This window comes from Clarias gariepinus, chromosome 9 (genome assembly GCF_024256425.1).
Source record: "Clarias gariepinus isolate MV-2021 ecotype Netherlands chromosome 9, CGAR_prim_01v2, whole genome shotgun sequence".
NCBI lineage: Eukaryota > Metazoa > Chordata > Actinopteri > Siluriformes > Clariidae > Clarias > Clarias gariepinus.
Genome location: NC_071108.1, coordinates 4500862 through 4521972, shown reverse-complemented (window position 1 = coordinate 4521972; position 21111 = coordinate 4500862). Strand labels below are relative to the sequence as shown.

At 38.5% G+C, this 21111-nt stretch overlaps 2 protein-coding genes across 3 annotated transcripts in view; both read right to left on the bottom strand.

Moving 5' to 3' along the window:
* Window positions 1–411, bottom strand: part of LOC128530693 (protein SSUH2 homolog) — a 73982-nt gene extending 73571 nt beyond the window's left edge. For both annotated transcript variants that reach the window (XR_008361145.1, XM_053504756.1), the window contains exon 1: window positions 13–411. Coding sequence is in view for 1 of the 2 variants with exons in the window: in XM_053504756.1 (XP_053360731.1) it covers window positions 13–35 (23 nt within the window). In the remaining variant the exon portion in view is untranslated. The remainder of the gene's footprint in view (window positions 1–12) is intronic.
* A 5583-nt stretch (window positions 412–5994) lies between these two features.
* Window positions 5995–14321, bottom strand: LOC128530061 (protein SSUH2 homolog). Its single transcript, XM_053503769.1, has 9 exons — window positions 14281–14321; window positions 12251–12380; window positions 11417–11538; window positions 9689–9743; window positions 9504–9565; window positions 9234–9326; window positions 6550–6652; window positions 6296–6403; window positions 5995–6135 (listed from the first exon to the last, which is right to left on the bottom strand). Exons 1-9 carry the CDS (start codon window positions 14319–14321, stop codon window positions 5995–5997), a joined length of 855 nt encoding a protein of 284 aa, XP_053359744.1.
* Window positions 14322–21111: the final 6790 nt, after the last annotated feature.

Here is a 21111-nt window from a genome sequence, read left to right as displayed (position 1 = left end):
TGTTGATCTTACTTATAGACTGGTCTCCTCTCCATATCTGCAGGATTAAACTGCTCCAACACACTGCTGTGAAGTGTAGGGTGAAAGTCCTGAGGACTTCCCTTCACCTCATGTGATCACAATATGACTTAAATAGCTTTAGGGTTTTTTTTTTTTTTTACATTTAAAAAATAACTGACAAGTAATTTATAACAAAATGCAAAAAAAGGAAACGAGTGTATATCCAATAATATCTATGCATACATAGTTGAATATATTTCTTACATAAAGGTAAAATGTGATCTGTATATTTAGTAAAGACACGTCGCGACCCCCTGACCCACAAACTACATCCAATCAGACAGCGAGGTTTCGAATATACTGTATTTGCTTGAATAAAAATCGACAGAAAATGTATTTAAATAAAAATATATGTATTTTTTAATTCTGTCTTTTTAATCCTAAATATGCCTGGGCTTTGTTTTCTTCTCGTTATTTTTAACCTCAAACGAACAGGGATTAAAAATACTTTCACTTTCGTTTCATGTTCTACAGGATGTACTGACATGGAAATACTGGATCCTGAACACACGATTCACTTCAGTTGTTTTTATTAATGAGTATAAATAATTTGCCCCCCCACACACACACAGGTGCATCTCACTGAATTAGAATATCATTGAATGATGATAGCCTTACAGCTAATAAAACCCCAAAATTCACTATCTAAAAAAAAAATAATAATAATACAGAAATGTTGGACTACTGAAAAGTATGAACATTTACTGTGCAGCACTCAATACTTGGTCAGGGCTTTATTTGCATGAACTGCTGCAGCAATGCGGCGTGGCATGGAGGCGATCAGTCTGTGGCACTGCGGCCTTCAGCTCTTCTGAGTTGTTGGTTGTATCTGGTGTCTCACATCTTTCTCACATATGTAGGGTGTCAATGATTGGGTTTGCCAATATATCCTCAATAAAAAAAAGGATTCCAATATTGAACTTTTTCACAATATTTAACTTTTCTGAGATACTGAATTTTGAGTTTTCATTAGCTGTAAGCCATAAGCATGGATTAAAAATTGAAAAAAAAAAATAAACACTTGAAATATATCAGTCTGTTTGCACTTGTTAAATTGAATTATGTATACACATACAGGTATGGGTGTACCCTGCCTCGTGCCCTAAGTCTCCTTGGATAGGCTCCAGGCCCTGCCAGCCTAAAAACAGGATAAAGCGAGATAGACGATGAGTGAGTGAGTGCGACTGCATACATACAGAACATGAAACAGGAATCGAATATGTTGATTTATTCTACAATCAGCATGAAGCCACTGGAGAAACATATACCCTAAGTGACTACGAACACAAAAGAGCTGTTCGTAGAAAACTTCTAGCTTTGAATCTATTTTCACATCATTTTGTCCTTATACGGTGCTTTTGCTCTTGTGTGATAATTGAAAAATTACAAATTATATTATTAACAGAGGAGAGCAAAGGACACAACTCCTGTACTTGAGTTAATGTAAAGGTTTCCTAGGGCAAATATTACTCAAGTAAAAGTAGAAGTTCCCGATTTACATCTAGACTTTATAAAAAGTAAAAGTGTAGTTACCCTTAAATGTTTCAAGTATGTAAAGTACAGTGTTTACTGTACATTAGCTCTCATTAGGGTTTTTCATAATAAACCCTTAAACCCCTAACCCATCCCTTCCGAAGGAGACTTTACTTGACCTTAAGTAAAGTTGACTTCAGCATATTAAACTTTTGGGGCGCTCATTGTTACTTTCACCACTACAGTACGCTAAACGCTTTGTGTTGAATGAGACGGCAATGGGACAAACTGGTGTGATTTTTGATAGTATTTTTCAACAGTAATAAACTTGATTAGAAACCTTTAAACTGAACTGATTGGGCGGAGCTTAACCGTGCATGTTTGATGGATGTACTGTATCATATAGGGTCATTGAAAAAACCTTTGATATCACAATTATATTTTGATGGTTTAAAGATTAAACAATGGAGAGAATTCGCCTTGGAAATGTAAGTATGTAAGATGTAATGCATTTCAGATCTAATAAAAATCACATAATTCAAGTATTTAACCCCCAAAAGCAACAGACAACCCCAAGAATGAGTGTAGAATTGATTTGCACACATTGGACCAATCTAAACAGATGCTAAAACCAAAACAGCTCTCACTTCCTATTTGCAGCCACCAGTGTGTGGTTTTTATGTTTTTCACATACACACTTGCACACACTTTATTTATGTACGTGTCCTGTGCCCGTCTTAGCACTTTTATTCACCTTTATCTGCTCATACACGACATTCTTAGTACATATTGCCCTTACACTTCTCCACTTCAATACTGTAAAAAAAAAATTTAATAATCACACTATGCAGTATCACACAGACACCCTCATGCCATGCTGCAGAAGGAAGGAAGGGGCTGTTGTTGTGGAGAGGTTCTTTCTTCACCACTGAGAGGTCTTTGAGTCTATTAGGAATAAATATAACTCTCCATCTGGATTTCTGTAAAACTGCTTTGTGACAGTAAATAGTTTTTAAACATTATTTAAATCAAATGCATTTGAGGCTACTGATTCAGCAGTTGTTTGCATCAATGGACCTTCTTGTGTAAAACTACACCCTACTTATATAAACAAAAAATACTTCCCTCTAACACACTACACACAACCTTTTTATTTTTAGGCATAAGACACCAAACCCTAAATCTGTCCTTACTTACACAGAGCAATTATAAGGGTTAACTCCTAGAGGGCGCCAAAACGCCCACTGATTATGTTTGTTTTGTTTTAGTTCCAGTGGGACTTCATTTCCCATAGGGGGCATCGGTCAGGTGACAAGAGCACACACCTGAATCGAGTCAAGTAATTTATGTTAATGATAAATAGCCTGACTGGACCTCAGTCAGGCGTCTGGCTTTTGTTGTAATTTTTATTGTTGTGGTTGGCATAGTTATGAGTGTAGTGCAGTTTGTTTTGTTGTGAAAAGTATTATAGTAAAGTTTCAAGGTGCTCTAATAAAAAGGGCTTTTTGTTTTGTATAAGTGGCATAGCAGAGTTCTTTCCCCTAGACGTTTTTTTTGGGGGGGCAATCACCATCTCGCCCAAACTGGCAGAATTACTGGACAACAGTGAGGAGCAAGGAGAGAGAGAGGTGTGGCAGAGCTGGGAAGGCTGCAGGCTCGCCAGCCAGCGGACACCGCTCGAAGGTGAGGCACACACCATCTCGCCCGAGCCGGCGGACGTGCTGGACGACAGTGAGGAGCGGAGAGAGAGAGAGGCGCGGCAGAGCTGGGAAGGCTGAAGGCTCGACATCCGGCGGACTCCATTCAGAGGTGACGCAGCTAGAGGAAACAGGTTCTCATGCTCCGACGCTGAGGTCCGGGCTAAGGAGGTCAGGCACGTCGGAGGCAAAAGGGAATCCCAGGAGGAACGACAGAAGAAGAAGGAAGGGACCCGAGAACTGTTCTGGGCGAAGATGAACGAGGAGCGCATTCAAGACCTGCGGGAGCAGGCTAGACAGCTCCAAAACCTGCTCAGACAGCTTCATTTTCGCGAGAGCCGTGAGATAGGCTCGAAGCTTCAGAAGAGCAACACAGCAGGTCATAATCGTCATCCCCTTTCCCGCCTCCGCCTATTCTCATGGCGACGTCGACGTGTTCCCTCCACCTCCGCTGCCTCTGCTCGACGTGGAGGACTATGCGCCGCTACTGAACGGCGACGACAACGCGTTTCCTCCACCTCCGCCACCTCTGCTGGAAAGCGAGTGTGGGGAGTTAAGGAGCACCCTGGAGAACATCATCCTTGCTCCGCCTCCCGGCTTTGATTCAACTTCACAGCCTCTGAGCTCAGCAAACGTCGCTTCAGCGCCGCTGCCGTTAAGCTCAGCAAGCGTCGTTTCAGCGCCGCAGCCTCCAAGAGCCGTAAGCGTCGTTTCAGCTCCGCAGCCTCCTAGAGCCGCGAGTGTCGTTTTAGCTCCACAGCCTCCAAGAGCCGCGAGCTTTGATTCAGCTCCGCAGCCTCTGAGCTCAGCAAACGTCGCTTCAGCTCAGCTGCCGTTAAGCTCAGCAAGTGTTTCAGCTTCGCAGCCTCCAAGAGCCACGAGCAGCAATTCAGCTTCAGCTCTGCAGCAGCCGAGCTCCGCGGACGTCGCTTCAGCTCTGCAGCAGCCAAGCCCCGCAGTCGTCGCATCAGCTCTGCAGCCGCCGAGCCCCGCGAATGTCGCATCAGCGCTGCCGCCAAGTTCGGTGGACATCGCGGCCAGCCCCGCAGCCACCAAGCTCTGCAGGCTTCTTGTCAACTGGGCTGCATGCTCCTAAGACCCCAATGCCAGCTACTTCACTCCACGTAGGGGACATCAGCCCAGAATCAGCTCTGCCTAGAGAAGCCAGTTCTGCTGGTCCTGCAACTCCGCCTACGAGTGGGCCGACCAAACTCGGAACATTGGGGTGGGAGTCCTGGACCGCCAGTAACACTCCGGAGGAGCATTTTTTAAGGGGGGTACTGTAAGGGTTAACCCCTAGAGGGTGCCAAAATGCCCACTGATTATGTTTGTTTTGTTTACTGTAAGTCCCAGTGGGTCTATGTTGATGATAAATAGCCTGACTGAACCTCAGTCAGGCATCTAGCTTTTGTTGTAATTGTTATTGTTGTGGTTGGCATACTTATGAGTGTAATGCTGTTTGTTTTGTTGTGGAAATTATTATAGTAAAGTTCCAAGGTGCTTTAATAAAAAGGGCTTTTTGTTTTGTGTTTAATAAAAGAATATATTGAACCAACAACTTGCCTCTGCGACTATGCCACGCTTACACTCACGCCAGCAAAGAGTTCATGACAGCAGTGCTGGGAACAAATCAGTGTTTTGCAATAACATGTAAATATATTTGGATGTATTTTACATAAACTGTTACATATTTGGATATAATTTTAAAGTTCCTCATCTGTTCAATAGAAAATAATGGATACTGCCATATATCTATTAAAAAACATATGATTAACAAAAAAAAACATATAACTGTATGTATAATATTTATTATATTGTAAGATTTAAGTATATTTAATTTACACAAATTACTGGTTATAATTTGATTCATTTTACAGTGAATAAAAATAAGTCTGTGTTCATATTTCACACGAGAGAGCATGAAACATTGCACTATAATCTCACTCCCTCATTCTCTATAGGGCTTATCCTGTTTAGAGTGATGGGAGGCCTGGACCCTTGGGGTATTTGGGCCACTAGGTGGGGTACATGTTGGTGGAGGTGCCAATCCATCGCAGGGGACAAGCACACATACTCACACTATGGGCAATTTGGAAATGCAAATTAGCCTAATCTGCATGTCTTTGGACTTTGGAAACCAGAGTTTTCAAGAAGAAACCCACCAAGTAAAGGGAAAACAAACTCCATACACATCTGTTCTTTGGTTTATTCACAGAACAAAGAGCTGCTGTATTGTATATACTGTAAGTCTTAAACTAATGTCATGAGTAAACAAAGTAAATATGTACAGTATCAGGTACACAAGTGCATGAGCCATTTTCATGTTCTATAGACATCCAGGGAAATAAAGAAGTTTTATAAATGATACATTACAGCATATAGTTAAAGAAAAAACTACGACAATAACGAATTATGTCATCGGAAAATAAAATGGTTATGTATGGTTTATAATCTTAAACCTAAATGCATCTGATAAAGAAGTAATGAGAAATAATTTTGAAAGCCGAAGATAGACCAAATAATTCAATATATAGGAAAAAAAATTATAGAAATGTTCTTCTTTAAATGGCGTAAATGAGCTCTTAGCACTAGGCATAAAGATAAGTCCAGATAAGTGAACATGAGTGAATGAATAACAAGTGTTTATGTAAAAAAATCATATGCATACTACAAACATCAATAACAGACTTTATTAGCGTAAAGACGCGGTAATATTCTGTGTGATTTGGTGATTGTTTTCTTAGGAAAATTCAGAATTATAGGATTACATCACAGAGCAGCAACATTTGGCCGGGTAGTTGTCAGTGTACACGCGGTTCTCGTTCCCAAACACAATGTAATCGTAGGACTTTTCTTTCCAAGTGTAGCTCACCTTGGTGACGGGGATCAGCTCGATGATGTGACGCTGCAGTGGAAAACATTCTCAGATCGGTAACGTGATAAAAAGCACCATGCAGATTAAATTTTAACTTTAATTCGCATGAAATCTTTAATTGAATTGTTTTAACTTGATTCTCTGGTAACATTAATGTGCTGCTAATATCAGTACTGAAGACTAGCAGTACCTGCTGCAGAATGCGAGACGTCTGGAAATACTTGGATTGATGTTCTTGTATTAAACGCTTAGACGCTTGGTTTATTGAAGGGTCAGGGAAATCCACCAATGGGGAAAGCTAAAAAACACATGCGTACACACACACACAAACAAACCACAAAATAATACTTTACCACTGCACTAAAGCTATGCTTATACAGTAAGCATAACTTTTGTGTTTACAGTACATCCATGTGTGTGTGCGTGTGTGTGTAAAGACCACACCTTGGACTGGGAGTTTGCGAAGATCGTCCTTCCAGAGACCTTCCAGAGCTTCTCTGACTTCATACTGCCTCTCTGCACCAACAATTCATTTCTATCAGTAGTCCTGAGGAGAGCGAAACACGGCCTGATCTCACAGTTCAGTCATAGGAATAAACAGTAAAGGGATGCTTAAGACCAGCAAGTGTCATAATTAAAAACTAAAGAAACCATCCACAGTTATTTTTAAATGGTAAGAGAAAGTTTAAAATCTTCTTCCTTGTCTTTTGGCTGTTCCCTTTCAGGGGTCGCCACAGCGAATCATCTGCCTCCATCTAACCCTATCCTCTGCATCCTCTTCTCTCACACCAACTATCTTCATTTCCTCTCTCACTGCATCCATAAATCTCCTCTTTGGTCAAACCACCTCAATCTGGCCTCTCTGACTTTATCTCCAAAACATCTAACATGGGTTGTCCCTCTGATGAACTCATTCTTGAAGAGAAAGTTTAAAATATCATGTCATAATATCAAGCAAACTTTTCCTGCAGCTGAACAGCTCTAAGACTGAAGCTATTTCAGTAGGCACCCCACACCAGGTTAGGACATCTAACATCACTAGCATTACCTTTTCTGGTCAGGAGATCCTGTTGTCAACATCTGTTGTAAACATCTGGGTTAAAAATGGTCTCTCATTTGACGTATGAGGCTCACATCAAACATCTGTGTAAGACATCTTTCTTTCACCTAGGAACATTGTATGTATAAATCTGCAATATATTCCAAACTGTGCTGCTAAGATCCTGATGCGAGCACGTAAATTTGACCATATCACGCCCATCCTTAAGTCTCTTCACTGGCTCCCTGTTTTATTCAGAATTGAATACAAGGTTCCCCTTCTTACCCACCAGTGCATTTATGGGGTTCCCCTTACTATCTCAAAGAACTTATTACTTCACATACTGTACATCTACATGCAACCTCCGTTGTGTCTCAGGTTATTTTCTGAAACCTCGTAAGACCAAGCTTCATACTATGGGAGATCAGGCTTTTTGCTCAGCGGCCCTAGACTGTGGAACGTTCTCCTAGAGTATCTGAGGACACCACAGACTGTTGATGATTTTATATCTTTGGTCTTAAAACGTATTTTTTATCAGAGGTTTTGGGTTGAAATAATTTGTAGCACTTTAAGATTTGCTTTAATTGTAAAGTGCATTATAAATAAAATGTATTATTATCATTATTATTATTATTATTATTATTATTATGTGCCAGTATGACACACTGTAATCATAAAATGTTAATAATAAAATGTTACGACAAAGTTGCCATTTACTCCGAGATGGTTTAAATAAACAAATCATACTATAAAAAATTTTGTAAACACAATTTCTAGATTTTTACAGTGCCATGCAAAAGTATTCATACACCTTGAACTGTTCCAAGAAGCCCAAGGAACACAATCAAAGAAAGTTGTGAAGAAGTTTAAAGCAGGGTTAGGTTATTAAAAATATCTCAACCTTTGAACATTTCACAGAGTGCTATGTTTCAAAAATATGCTCTATCTTCCAAAAATGGAAACAGTATGGCACAACTGCAAATCTATCAAGACATGACCGTCAACCTAAACTGACATGCCGGGCAAGAAGAGTGTTAATGGCAGAGAACTAGCCAAGAGAACTTGGCAGAGAACTAGCCAAGATGGTAACTGTGGAGGAGCTGCTGAGATCCACAGCTCAGGTGGGAGAATCTGTCCACAGAACTACCATTAGTCATGCACTCTGGCCTTTATGGAAGAGTTGCAAGAGGAAAGCCATTGTTGAAAGAAAGCCATAAGAAGCCTCGTTTGCAGTGTGCGATAAGCCATGTGAGAGACATAGCAAACATGTGGAAGAAGGTGCTCCGGTCAGAACATTTTAGTCTAAATGCAAAACGTGATGTGTAGCAGAAAACTAAGGAACTGTGCATGGTGGTGGCAGCATCATGTTGTGGAGATTATTTACTTCAGCAGGGACAGCAGGCGTCAAAGTTGATGGAAAGATGCAAATACAGAGCAATCATAGAAGAAATCTGTTGGCGTCTGCAAAAGACCTGAGACTGGGGCAGAGGTTCGGCTTTCAGCAGGACAACGATGCTAAACATACAGCCAGATGTTTAGCCAGAGCTACAATGGAATGGTTTAGATCAAAGCACATTCATGGCCCAGGTAAAATCCAGATCTAAATTCAATTAAAAATCTGTGGCAAGACTGTTCGGTCAATTGCTGTTCACCGGTACAGTACTCTCCATCCAATCTGTCTGAGTTGGAGCTATTTTGCAAAGAAGAATGTGCAAAAAAAAAGGCACTCTCTAGATGTGCAACGTTGGTAGAGACATACTCCAAAAGACTTGCAGCTGTAACTGCAGTAAATAATGGCTCTTCAAATTAATAACTTACAGAGTCTGAACACAAATACACTCCACACTTTTTAGATTCTTATTTAAATAACTGAAAACCAGTTACCATTTTCCTTCGACTTTAAAATTATGTGCTATATTAAATAAAATCGCAATAAAATACCTTTCAAAATGTGGAAAAGTTTAAGAAGTATAAGACACTGTGATGTGCTTGTATGTATATCATATTGCAAATTTGTCAAGTCCTTCCTCTCTTTAGGAATGCAGGTCTAATCTATTAAAAAATGCGTCATGAATGCAGGAGATCTCACCACTTGATCTGGAGTTTGTTGAAGAAGAGGAGTTTTTTCTTTCCCTGACACTTTTCACATTCACAGAATCCATTTCCAGAACACCGAACACATCTGCCCAAACACACACACACACACACACACACACACACACACACTGTAAAACTGACCCACTGTAAAACCAGTACCACCACATGTATAGCAGACTGTTAACTTTTGTCATATGTGTAGTTATGTTTCAAATTTAGTATATAATTACATTAGGACCATGTGTATAACTGGATAGCTTACATTACTGCTCCAAAGTAGCCATTCGAGCTACCCTCGACACCCCCAGATATGTAGAAGGTTTGCTAAAAGTGGATCACATTCACAGTAGACACATCATTTACATGGTATTGTACATACAATTGTATATTGTACATCGACGTGTGGAGTAATGTACAATGAAGTAAGTATATGACTTACTAGCCCACAGCCTGCACAGTATGTGCATCGGGTGTTTCCTTTCCCCATACAGACATGGCAGGTCTAGGGATAATCACATATAAATCACAGACACAGACAAAATTCAATGTTCAATTTAAAGCCATCAGGCCAACTGGTGACCCATATGGGACACATTGGTTTTTGTACAACATTATAACATGATGTACATGTAATAAATGACATAAAAGAAAAACAGAATGTTGATAACCTAACAATTATTCACAATACTTCTAGTTACAAGTCTTTTTTTTTTTTTTTTTTACAACAATAAATATAGTATTTTTTGTGGTTGAACTCATCATAGAGGAGTTTGGAACAGTCCAGGTCTCTAACCGGGGTTTGGGGAAGTAGCAATGGTAACACTAAGACAGAGGTAGACCTCTAATGATTGGTTTGGGACAGTGGTAGATTTCTAATGGTCAGTTTGGGACAGTTCTGCAATAGGTGTCTAATGTGGTGTCTAATGTGGTGGTAAGTGTAATGAGAAACTCCGATCATGACTCGATTTATGATAATGTTTTCATGAATCAAATCAGTTCAGTTCCTACAACATTTTCTCACTCACTTTACCGCCTATACCAGGGAACCCAGGAATGAGGTGGGGTACACCCTGGATGTAGGGCACACATGCACCCTCACATGCTCTCAGTAAATGAGTGATTGTGTGTGGGTGCTTGTGTGGATTGGTACCCCGTCCAAGCTAAAGTAAGGAGCCCCTCCTTCACTCCCCCTTCTTATCCTACGCAATTACCCTTCCTCCACTCTTTTCACACATTAGCGCGCACACAACGTAAATGCTGTTTTATTGGAAGAATAAACAAGAAATCCCTCTAATGACACTCGATTGAGCGACACACTAACAGAATCACTGCTGTAAAGTAAAAATAAAACAAATTAACCTGCACTTTACCTTTGAAAAGAATCACGGCAGAGCAGTGTTTCTGTGTAGAGCAGAGAGAAAGCGTGTGTGTGTGTGTGTCTGTGACGGCGAAAGAAGGAGGAATCTGTGTGTGTGTGTGTGTGTGTGTTTGTGTGTGGCACTGTGTCCAATAACGCACGCGCACACAGACACAAAGAGCAGGCTAAAACAGAGAGGGAGAAAATGGATCTTTAACCTCTCTAATGAGACTTGCTTTTGCTTTACACGCGCGCTGTACATACACGCATACAGACACAAAATAATATATGCTTTACACACACGTTGTCACAGTGTTATAGTAAACAGTACATGCATGCATGCATGTCGGATGTTGATTATACCAGTGAGAGACAAGCACTAAGACCCAGCAGGGAAGACGATTACCCACAATTTCGCAGCACAAGGGAGAGAAAAACCGTTGGCTCAGTTCACGTGATGCTCGGCGTCAAAACAAGAAGCGCATTCGTGATACATGATACTCGGTACTCGTAAACCAAGACTTGTTCATTTTTTTCAAATCAAAATGTATAAAAAAATATTTGCTCGTCTTGTGGAACATTCTCAAACCGCGTTACTCGCAATCCGAGGTTTCACTGTATATTAAACATGAATAAATAAACAATCAATATAAATTTCTATTTATTAAATATTATTATTATAAGTATTAGTATTATTCTTCATTACACCCCTACTGGAAGGTCTCTTGTGGACAGTGGTAGGACTTGGAAATGATTTGGGAACAGTGGTACTGTACTTCAGCCAGCATGAAAGACTAAGAGTTTTCTTGTTTCTCTACCTTGACAGAGGAGGTATACGGCACTCTAAAGTACTTCGTTTGATCCTTAAAGAAAGCCTGTGCTGGGGCTTTGATATTCCATAGCGTTGGAGCACGTTGGTTACACGCATCCACAGGCTGACCTGAAACACATCACATTACTAATATTTAATTTCCACATGTAGTCCACCAGGCAAGTCATTTTTGAAGATGTTTCTTTCTTTTTTTTTTTTTTTTTTAAATATCCCTAGCTTTAAAAAAAGCTTTGGGGCCAATTTAGCTAAAAAGTAAGAAAAAGTGTAGCTGCCAGTTTAACCTTGTGCAAATATTAATTACAGCACATGCCACAGAGAAAAATGTCCTGTCCTTGTCTTGTCATTGTTAGGAGATCCTAAGCTTTAATTTCTGTTCTTTACCTGTGTACGGTTCATAACTCCATTCAGTAGATCTCGTCTCAACAAAAGTCATCAAGCGATACTATGAGGAATGAATAGGAGGAGAATAAAGCAAAAGTCAATAGAATGCTTTGTTTTTGTCTCTTAAGCCAAGTTTTAAAGAGAATTAAGAACCCTGAAAAACATTAGCATTCATCTAAATAAACAATACGATAGTGAAAAATAGGAATAAGTACAATGGTCACCATTGCCCTCCATGATGCTAAGTTGGACTACAGAGGTTCCTAGATGGATGGATGGAATAAAAGGATACTTTTCCTATATATATATATATATATATATATATATATATATATATATATATATATATATTTACAATTAAAATTAGCATTATAACAGTTTTTAATTAGCATTGAAGCGTCATGGGTAAAACTTAGCTGCGGTTTTTTTTGTTCCAAACCTTGTAGGTGCTCAAGGGCTTTAGGCTGGTGATGACTCCATCTCGAGCCGGTGCAGGTCCGTAACAGCATCTACTAGATGCGTAGCTAATAAACGCATCATGTGCATCTTCCTCTGTAATGAAGGTTACACTGGAAACACAGAACAGTAAGAGTGGCATGATCAGTCACACAAAAAGTAATAACAAGTATATGAATCTTGCACATAAATTTTCTTTATAACATATCTGTATATCCCACGTGAACATAAATAGATATCCAAAAATTGATTGACAATCAGTTTTTAGCTATTAATTTACTTTTACATCTTACTTTTACATTTTACTTTTACTTTTATTTTCTTCTCATAAAAACTACATTGGTACATTTGTCTAAACTCCATTCTTATGAAAATCCTGGGCATCTAGTGCATAATGTGCATCAGCTGCCTAAGCTCACTGTTACTCAAGGAGTTTCGTTGGTTCTAGGACTCTCAGTTAATTGTTTTTGTTGTTGTTCAATTCTATGGATGACATTCGCTTTGTTCTGTGTAAGGCTGGTGCCAGAGGGCACAGTTTAAGTGGTGACGTTCAGTCTCTCATAAAGTTTTGATCAATTCTTCTTAGTAAAACTGCTTCAGATCATTAAGGTTTTTGGACATATATAAGGTCTGGACTCTGACAAGGTCATTCCAAGACCTTGTTTCTTTTATTTTTAACCATTCTGATGTAGATTGTGATGTGTGCTTTGGATCATTATCCTGTGACATGACCAAAGTTTTAGCTGTTGGACAGATGGCCACACATTTGCTTCTAGAATTATCTGGTACAGGGGAGTTTATACTATATTCTGTTGGGTTGTTTACTCTGTATACAGAAGGGTTCATAGTCAAATCCATGACTGCAAGAAGTTCAGGTCCTATGACTGCAAAAACCAGCCCAAATCCTCACCACTCCACTGCCGTTCTTTGGCAGTGAGTATGATGTGTTTCTGCTAAAAGCATTAAGGCCAATATGGATCATCTGTCTCTGAGACATTGTTACAGAAACCTTGTGGTTTGTTTAGTTGCAGTTTCATGAACCTCAGTCATGTTTCTGTGTACCTTTTGGACAGAAGAGGTTTCTCCTGGTGACCCTTCCAAAGAAACCGTGCTTGATCAGTTTTCCTCTAATTGTGCTGTCATGGAACATTTACCATACTCAGTGAGGCCTGTAGGGTTGACATGAGTTTTATAACCCTTTCCAGATTAATGTTTTAAGACACACCTGAATACTCCAAACCTACTGATGATCAGTTAATCATGAGCTGATGATTAGCAACACCTAGCTTTACATGCATATGAAATTGTGTAACATCCAATTCTTAATACGTAGGGTTTAATATGATGTGGCCTATCGTTTGCAGCTTTAACAGCTTGAACTCTTCTGGGAAGGCTATATAGTGGATCTTTAAATTAGAGTTAGTGAGAAGTGCTTACTTCCTATGGGTTTGGGCAGCGAATAGCTTTCCTGCAAAAAAAAACGGAGAAAAACAGAGTGGAAAACAGATTAAACTTGATCAGTTTGTTCATAATAAACATTTGACAACGCAGGATCGTTTGAATTAAAATTTGAGAAGATGGCCGTGGACTGTATCCTGATACAGTTTTGTAGCCTTCTCTCCATCAGCGAACAGTGGATAACCTCAATAAAATGGAACTTAATGTTAAGTAAAACACTTTTGACTTTTTCTTCAACCCCCCAAAATCTTTTATGAAACACACTACATTTAGTGAAACACAATACAAATACAACGAAATACACGGCAATACAATGCAACACAACAGATTATAATACAATAACTACAGTTAACATCTCTACTTTAGAACGCGTATAAAAATAATTAAAATAATACAAATTAAAATATAATAAAAACTTAATAAGAAACTTATAAGAACAAATCTGATGTTATATAGATACAACTTATAAAATTAATAGTAACATACACTAATCAGCCATAACATTAACACATAACACATAAATTGGTGAAAGAATTATGGGCACCCAAGACTTACCTTGGCTTACCCTTACCAATAGAGACCAAAGGCCAGCCCATCAGGACCGATCCCACAGAAAAAAAAATCCAATGCAACGCAAATTACCGAAAAACAGTCAATGCTGTCCTAAAAAAAAAAAACTAAAACATAGGCGCTTTTAATGTTAATTGTTTTAATGTTATGGCGATTCTGTGTATTTTACTGTATGATTATCAATGGCTAAGTATTAGACCGGTTTAATGCTTTAGTTAAAAAAACTGAACTAAATCAAATTTTATTTCTTTTTTTAAAACATTGTGACTGGCAGCTACACAGAAATAAAGCCTTTAACATTTTAAAAAGGTATGTGATTAAAATGAGTTACTCTGAGTTCATGCTTTATTTCCCCTATGTCAGTGGTTCTTAAACATTTTCTGTCATTCCCCACTTAAGGGGGTGGGCGAATTTACAAGCCCCACTTGTCAACAAAATGATAACAAAATCAGCCAAGTTTGCTATTTAATAAAATATCAAATTCCAAAACCAAAAAGATCAAATAACCCCAAGTTCAAAACAGATAAAATACACGTGCAGTTGTTATAACAGGCTTACTTCGTCACTTATCTAAAGCTTTCTTTCAAAGAAGTTGAGTGGCTTATTAACGTGACTGGGGTGTGTTGTCTCTAAGTGTCTTCCTACTTTGTTGGGTCTCATGCTGTTTGCTGCCAGCGGTTTAAGACACAAAACACACATGGGTCTCTCCTCTGCCCCCACCATCCCCACCATGAATCCAAGCGCAACATAAGCTTCATCATGTTTTCCTTTCGGCTGAAGCGCCTGAAGGAACAAAAAGCAACTTTGTTGCCACACTAGAAACTAGAAATGCCAGACATGACTGCGTGATGAAATATTAATTTTAACAAAAATACAGAAAAATTAGCGTACACATTGGAAAAAATAGAATTACATATATAATACCGAATGTTTCCTTATACAGTATATTGTTCCTCTGCAATTAACATGCCGACGTTAAATCGTTATTGTTGCACTATGGTTCCACTTTTCCTCTGATGTTATTTTAATTTACTTGTATTAATGATCCATTTCTTTGTGTGTGATTGTTTAGTTTCGAGTGTCCGATCTTTATTGTCAATAAAGAAAAGCATGAATTAGAATAGGTACTTTCCTATTATTTTTCCACTAATTCCCTCCCGTTCATTGCGCCAAACCTGTCATGTCTGTATTCCCCACTAGTGGGGCGCGCTACACACTTTGAGAACCACGACCCTATGTTGATGTGATAACTGTAAGGGATTACCACTAGAGGGCACTGTTTGAGTTTTTTGTAGTTTTTGTTTGCAGACTCATTTTCCCAGAAGGCGCCTCACCTGAACCGAGGTAGCTCATTAGATCACCTATAAATAGCTGTTTAGTCTGGAAAACTGGGTCGAGCATTGTTTGTTCGTATTTATTGTCATTTATGTGGGCAATTTGGTTTGTTTTCTTTTGTATGTTTTGGTTTGTTTTATATTGTATTTTGGTTAGTTGTGACATGTAACCGTTGAGCATGTCCCAAGGCTCTAGTTGTTATTCGTATGGAAGTCCCCAGTGTTGCAGTGTGTGTGGAGCTGATTCGGTCTTGTGAAGTCTTGTGTTTGTCCGTACTCTTTGTGTCTCTAGTGTTAGTGTAACCCCTTGTATGTTCAGCTTTATGTATGTTTAGCTACTTGGATGTTTAGATTTCTGCATGTTTAGGACAGTGTGTTTATCTACTTGTGTGTTTAGGTCCCAGTATGTTTAGCTTCATGTATAGTTATTCGTTTGTTTAGCCACATGTGAGCTTGACCGCTAGTGGGTTTAGCCATTAGCGGAGTTTACTTCTAGTAGGAATTAGCTTAATGTGTGCTTAGCCTTGTGTGTCTCCGTGCCCTTGGTAGGTCAGGAACTAACCCGGTTAGCCATTAACACCATGAGATACTAACCCGGTCAGGTCATCACCCAACGTTACAATAAACAATGTAGCTACTAATCCAACTACCCACTAACCCATCCTGTCTCCAGTCTCTCTAAGCCTCTAGTCTCCTCTAGTCTCTCCATGTCTTTAGTCTCATCTCCTGTCCTGTTTCTAGTCTCTCCGTGTCTTTAGTCCTGTCGTGTCTCTCTGTCTCGTCTAGACCCGTTTAAGCTCCATGCGTGATTTGTTGGCCTTAGCCTCTTGTTTCGCCATAAAGACTGTGCTTCTTGTTGTACAGCTAAAGAGCCTATGTTTCGCCATAGAGCCTTTGTTTACTCTTGTACAGCAAAGAGAGTCTATTTATGTTTCTGTTTATGATATTCCATGTTTTGTCTTATATTTTGTTATTAAAGTCTCTTTTTGTTGGAACCAACCCTCTGCGCCTATGCCTGCCCTTTCTGCCCACGTACATCAGCCCGTAACACCCCGTTCATGACAATAACGTGACATGTTTGTCATTATCAAAATAACTAGAAAAAAATTATGACTAAATACAAGTCTTAGGGCATTTTAAAGATAACAGGTGAATTTTAATACATTATTGCACCTAAAAAATTTACAATTTTCAGAGGATCTTAAATTCACTCATTATTATAGGTATAAAGTTTTCGGCTGTTAAGGCTATTTTGGGACAGGCCTGTGCATATGACACCAGTGACAAACGAATGGCAGGTTCCTAAAGAAATGGCACTGCCATAATGATAAATAGCATTAGTTAATACATAAAAAAAAAGATTTTTAACAAAGTCACATTTTCAAAATTGAATATCGAAAAAAATTAAACTTTATGTACATGTGAAATTTTTTTATCAGAAACTAATCACATTTAGAATGAACTTGTTTAATGGATAGGCCTAGAAATAATGTTGAACACACTGACGACTAAAATGTGGTCTGTTCATGGAAACTTCTGCTTCAGTAAAGAAGAAATACAAGTTTAAACAATAAGCAGAATGTTTCACAATTGAATTATTTTGAGAAAAATATGTTTTTGTTGAATATGAAGATTTCAGAGACTTTATCTCTGGTTTGTTTGTTTATACAGAAAATGGACTGTGATTATTAATTATACATCAGTAAAGTGGTAACAGTATAACAGGCACTTTGGTTATGACAGCAAGACAATGACCCAAAACACACCAGGATATCCACCTCTGAATGGCTGAAAAAAAAAAAAGATTAAGGTTATGGACTGGCCTAGTCGTCTACTTCCAGATTTAAATCCGATTGAGATGACCTTAAACAGGCTGTTCATGCTTGAAAACTGTGAAAAATGTGGCTAAATCTGAGCAATTCTGCGTAGAAGAGCGGCCCAAAATTCCTTCTCTGCGATCTGAAAGACTCATTGCCAGTTATAACTAATGTTTGATTGTAATTGTAGCTGCCAAGGGTGGCACAACCAGTAGTTTTAGGGGACAATAACTTTTTCACATAGGACCACATAGCTTTTTACTTAATAAATAAAATTAAGATCATTTAAAAATTGCATTTTGTACTTATCTTTGTGTAATATTAAAATTAGTTTGATGATCTGTATCATTTAGGTGTGACAAATATGCAAAAAAAATTAAAAATAAATTGTGGCATGCAAATGAGGAAAACCAAAACCACCTCTTGTTTTACACACACACACAGGAAACTTGTTAGTTTTCCTTTCTATTCGTGCAAAACTCTTCTCCTGTGTGTGTTAGGATTGGCTGATGCTTAATGATGCAACATCATTCCCCTTGCATTCATTCGTCCATGAGGTGCATCTTACCAGAAGCGAGCTCATTTCACCACTACAGGTGCACCACAAAGCAGACTTATCATGATGAAAGACAATAAATACTAAAATATTTCCAATAACTAAGGTGAAAATACTGATCAGGTGCTATAATATATATTTATATTTACATAGATATAACGAGGAAAATAAGTATTTGACACATCAGCATTTTTATCAGTAAGGCGATTGACACAAAATTTCCACCAGATGGGAAGACCTTGCATCAGCAGGTACTGTTGTTTCAAAGAAAACTATAAGCAATGCACTGAAGCGCCATGGGATCCATGCACACTCACCACGCAAGACTCCACTGCAGAACAAAAAGCATGTTGAGGCTCGGTTAAAGTTTGCAAAACACCATTCGGAGGAGCCTGGGAAAGGCCAAGGAAACAATAAAGTGGTTTCAATAAAATTTTTCTACAAAGTATTAAATAAAGTGTGTTCAATACTTATTCCCTGTGTCATTTCACTTTATTTATTATGACTTAACTTGTATACTTAAATGTTCTGATTTCTTTGAATGAATTCAATATTTGTCTTGATGGCTACATCTGATGGAAATTTTGTGTCAATAGCCCACTTAGAAATTCCCTTATCGTTAAAAATGCTGATGTGTCAAATACTTATTTTCCCCACTGTAAAAATATTTATAAAGATCAATATATTTATCTTAAGATGATTAAAACAGCCTTACCTGGTGCTGAAATTGCTGAAGACATATTCATAAAGTTCTCTGTGGCAAGTGTTGCTTTAGAATCCCGTTCAAATACTAATAATAACAATAATAATAAATATTATAATAACATTACTGTTTAAAACTTTCCATGTACATATTTCAAAGAACACAAGTGGTTGAGTGTTGATCTTACTTTGAGACAGGTGCCCTCTCCACACTGTCAGGTGCCCCCAAAAAAAACCACTGATTTATAGTGTGAAAGTCCTGACCACTTCCTTAATGTCATGCAACCAAGTTATCAACAGTATATCACATGTATTTTTAAAGCAAAGTGTATTCTTTATATATCGTAAAGAAAAAACACATTATGAGTGATTGGCATCCAATCAGCACGTTTTTGAATATACTGTAATATCATATGTAATATCAATAACTGAAATTATTTTATTATCTTCTTAATCATACATACTGTATGTCACACACTTGTTATACTGATGTATAAAAAATTAAACTGTATAGGGTTTTTTAACCACCTTATTTTAATCAGCAATAAAATCACACCACATGCTTTAGTATCTTAAGTAAACAGAACATTTTAGCATCCATTTAGATTTTTTCCCCACAAATGTACAGCCCCCCTTCCCCTTTGTTACATTATCAACATAAATTAGTTTCACTTTATTGAAAAAGGAAGTTATTTACTGCACACCTGGCACCAAATCAAGTCAAATCACAAAAATGAATTGATTTGTCTCCTCGAACCCTGGTACTATGTTATGAATCCCACTCTCTCAGTAAATACCTGTGAATATACACAATGTATATAACAATATATACATAAAATGAAAAATAAAAATATTTACTGTTCATATATTCAGTCTACACACAAACACAGTAGTCATTAATAAACACCAGTGACCCAGTTCCATGGGTACATACAGTACCCATGTCATAGCGTATAGTTTCCACCATGTTTGATGTGGTATACTTTGGTACCTATTGTAGGCATTTCCATTTCTTCACTATTACTCATCTCTTCTAATTATTCAGGTAATGGAATTTTCATTTCTCTAAAGAATCTTATTCCAGCACTAGACAGGTTTTTAAGCAACATCTAATCTGGCCTTTCTGTTCTTGAGGGGTCTCTAGATTGTTCTTGCATACGTGCAGATGATACAAGGGTTTTTCTTCACCAGCACATAATTCAGTTCACATCGTCAATCACATTATAATCCATTTTAGTTGGCTTCTGTGGTCTTCAGGTATTAATGTGATCACCAATGAAGTCTTTTTTGTTTTTGTTTTTAAGAATTCGTTGATTTGGCCATTTCAAATGATTCTGCTCTCTCTAAAGCTGCAAAGCCTCAGACCATCACACTACCACCAACATGTTTGACTGTTCTCATGATGTTCTTTTTATGAAACACTGTGTCAGGTTTACACCAGATGAAACTGGATGCACACCTTTTAAAAAGGCATGTAAACTTGTGTCTCTTCAGGCCACAGAATAATTGCCCAGAAGAATGTGAGACGAGTCTTTATGTTCTTTTTGGTCAGCAGTGGCTTTCACCTTGGAACTCTCCAATGGATGCTATTTTTGCCCCCAGTCTCTTTTCTATTGTTGAGTCATAAATACCGATCTTAACTGAGGCAAGTAAGGCCTGCAGTTCTTTAGATGTTGTTCTGGGTTCTTTTATGAGCTCCTGGATGAGTCGTTGTTGTGTTCTTGGAGTAATTTCGGTAGGCCGGTCACTCATGGGAATGTTCCAAGTTTTCTTCATTTGTGGAAAATGGCTCGCACCGTGGTTCACTGGAGTCCCAAAGCCTTAGGAATGGCTTGGTACCCTTTCCAGACTGATACATGTCAATTACCTTGTTTCTCATTTGTTCTTGAATTTCTTTAGATGTTGTTGCTTTTTTTTTAAAGTGATTTCTTGATTAAACAGGTCTGTCAGTAATCAGGCCTGGGTATAGCAGGTGAAATTATCCTTGTAAAATATTAAACTTTGTTTGATTATCTGCTATGCTGGATTCTGCAGCACTTTGCCTTTACAATGGGTTGCTGTTGGTCTTTTGGCTGCTTCCTCATCGAGGGGTCACCACAGTGGACCATCCAATCCACACAACATCTTGGCACAGGCTTTACGTTGGACGCCCTTATTGACACAAACCTCTCATTTTTATCCAGGCTTGGCACTGCGTCCAGGGGCCGGGGTTTGGGCATTGGGTGGGAATCAAAGCCAGGCCTTCAGCATGGCATGCGAGGTACCTACCACAAATGTCCTTGCCATTAAACTGTAAGAAGTAAAAAAAAAAAAAAAGATAAATGAACTGCGAGATCTGTCAACATGCTTGCTGATATGGAGAGAGAGGGGGACGCAATCACACACTGTCAGAATGTTACAAGGTTTA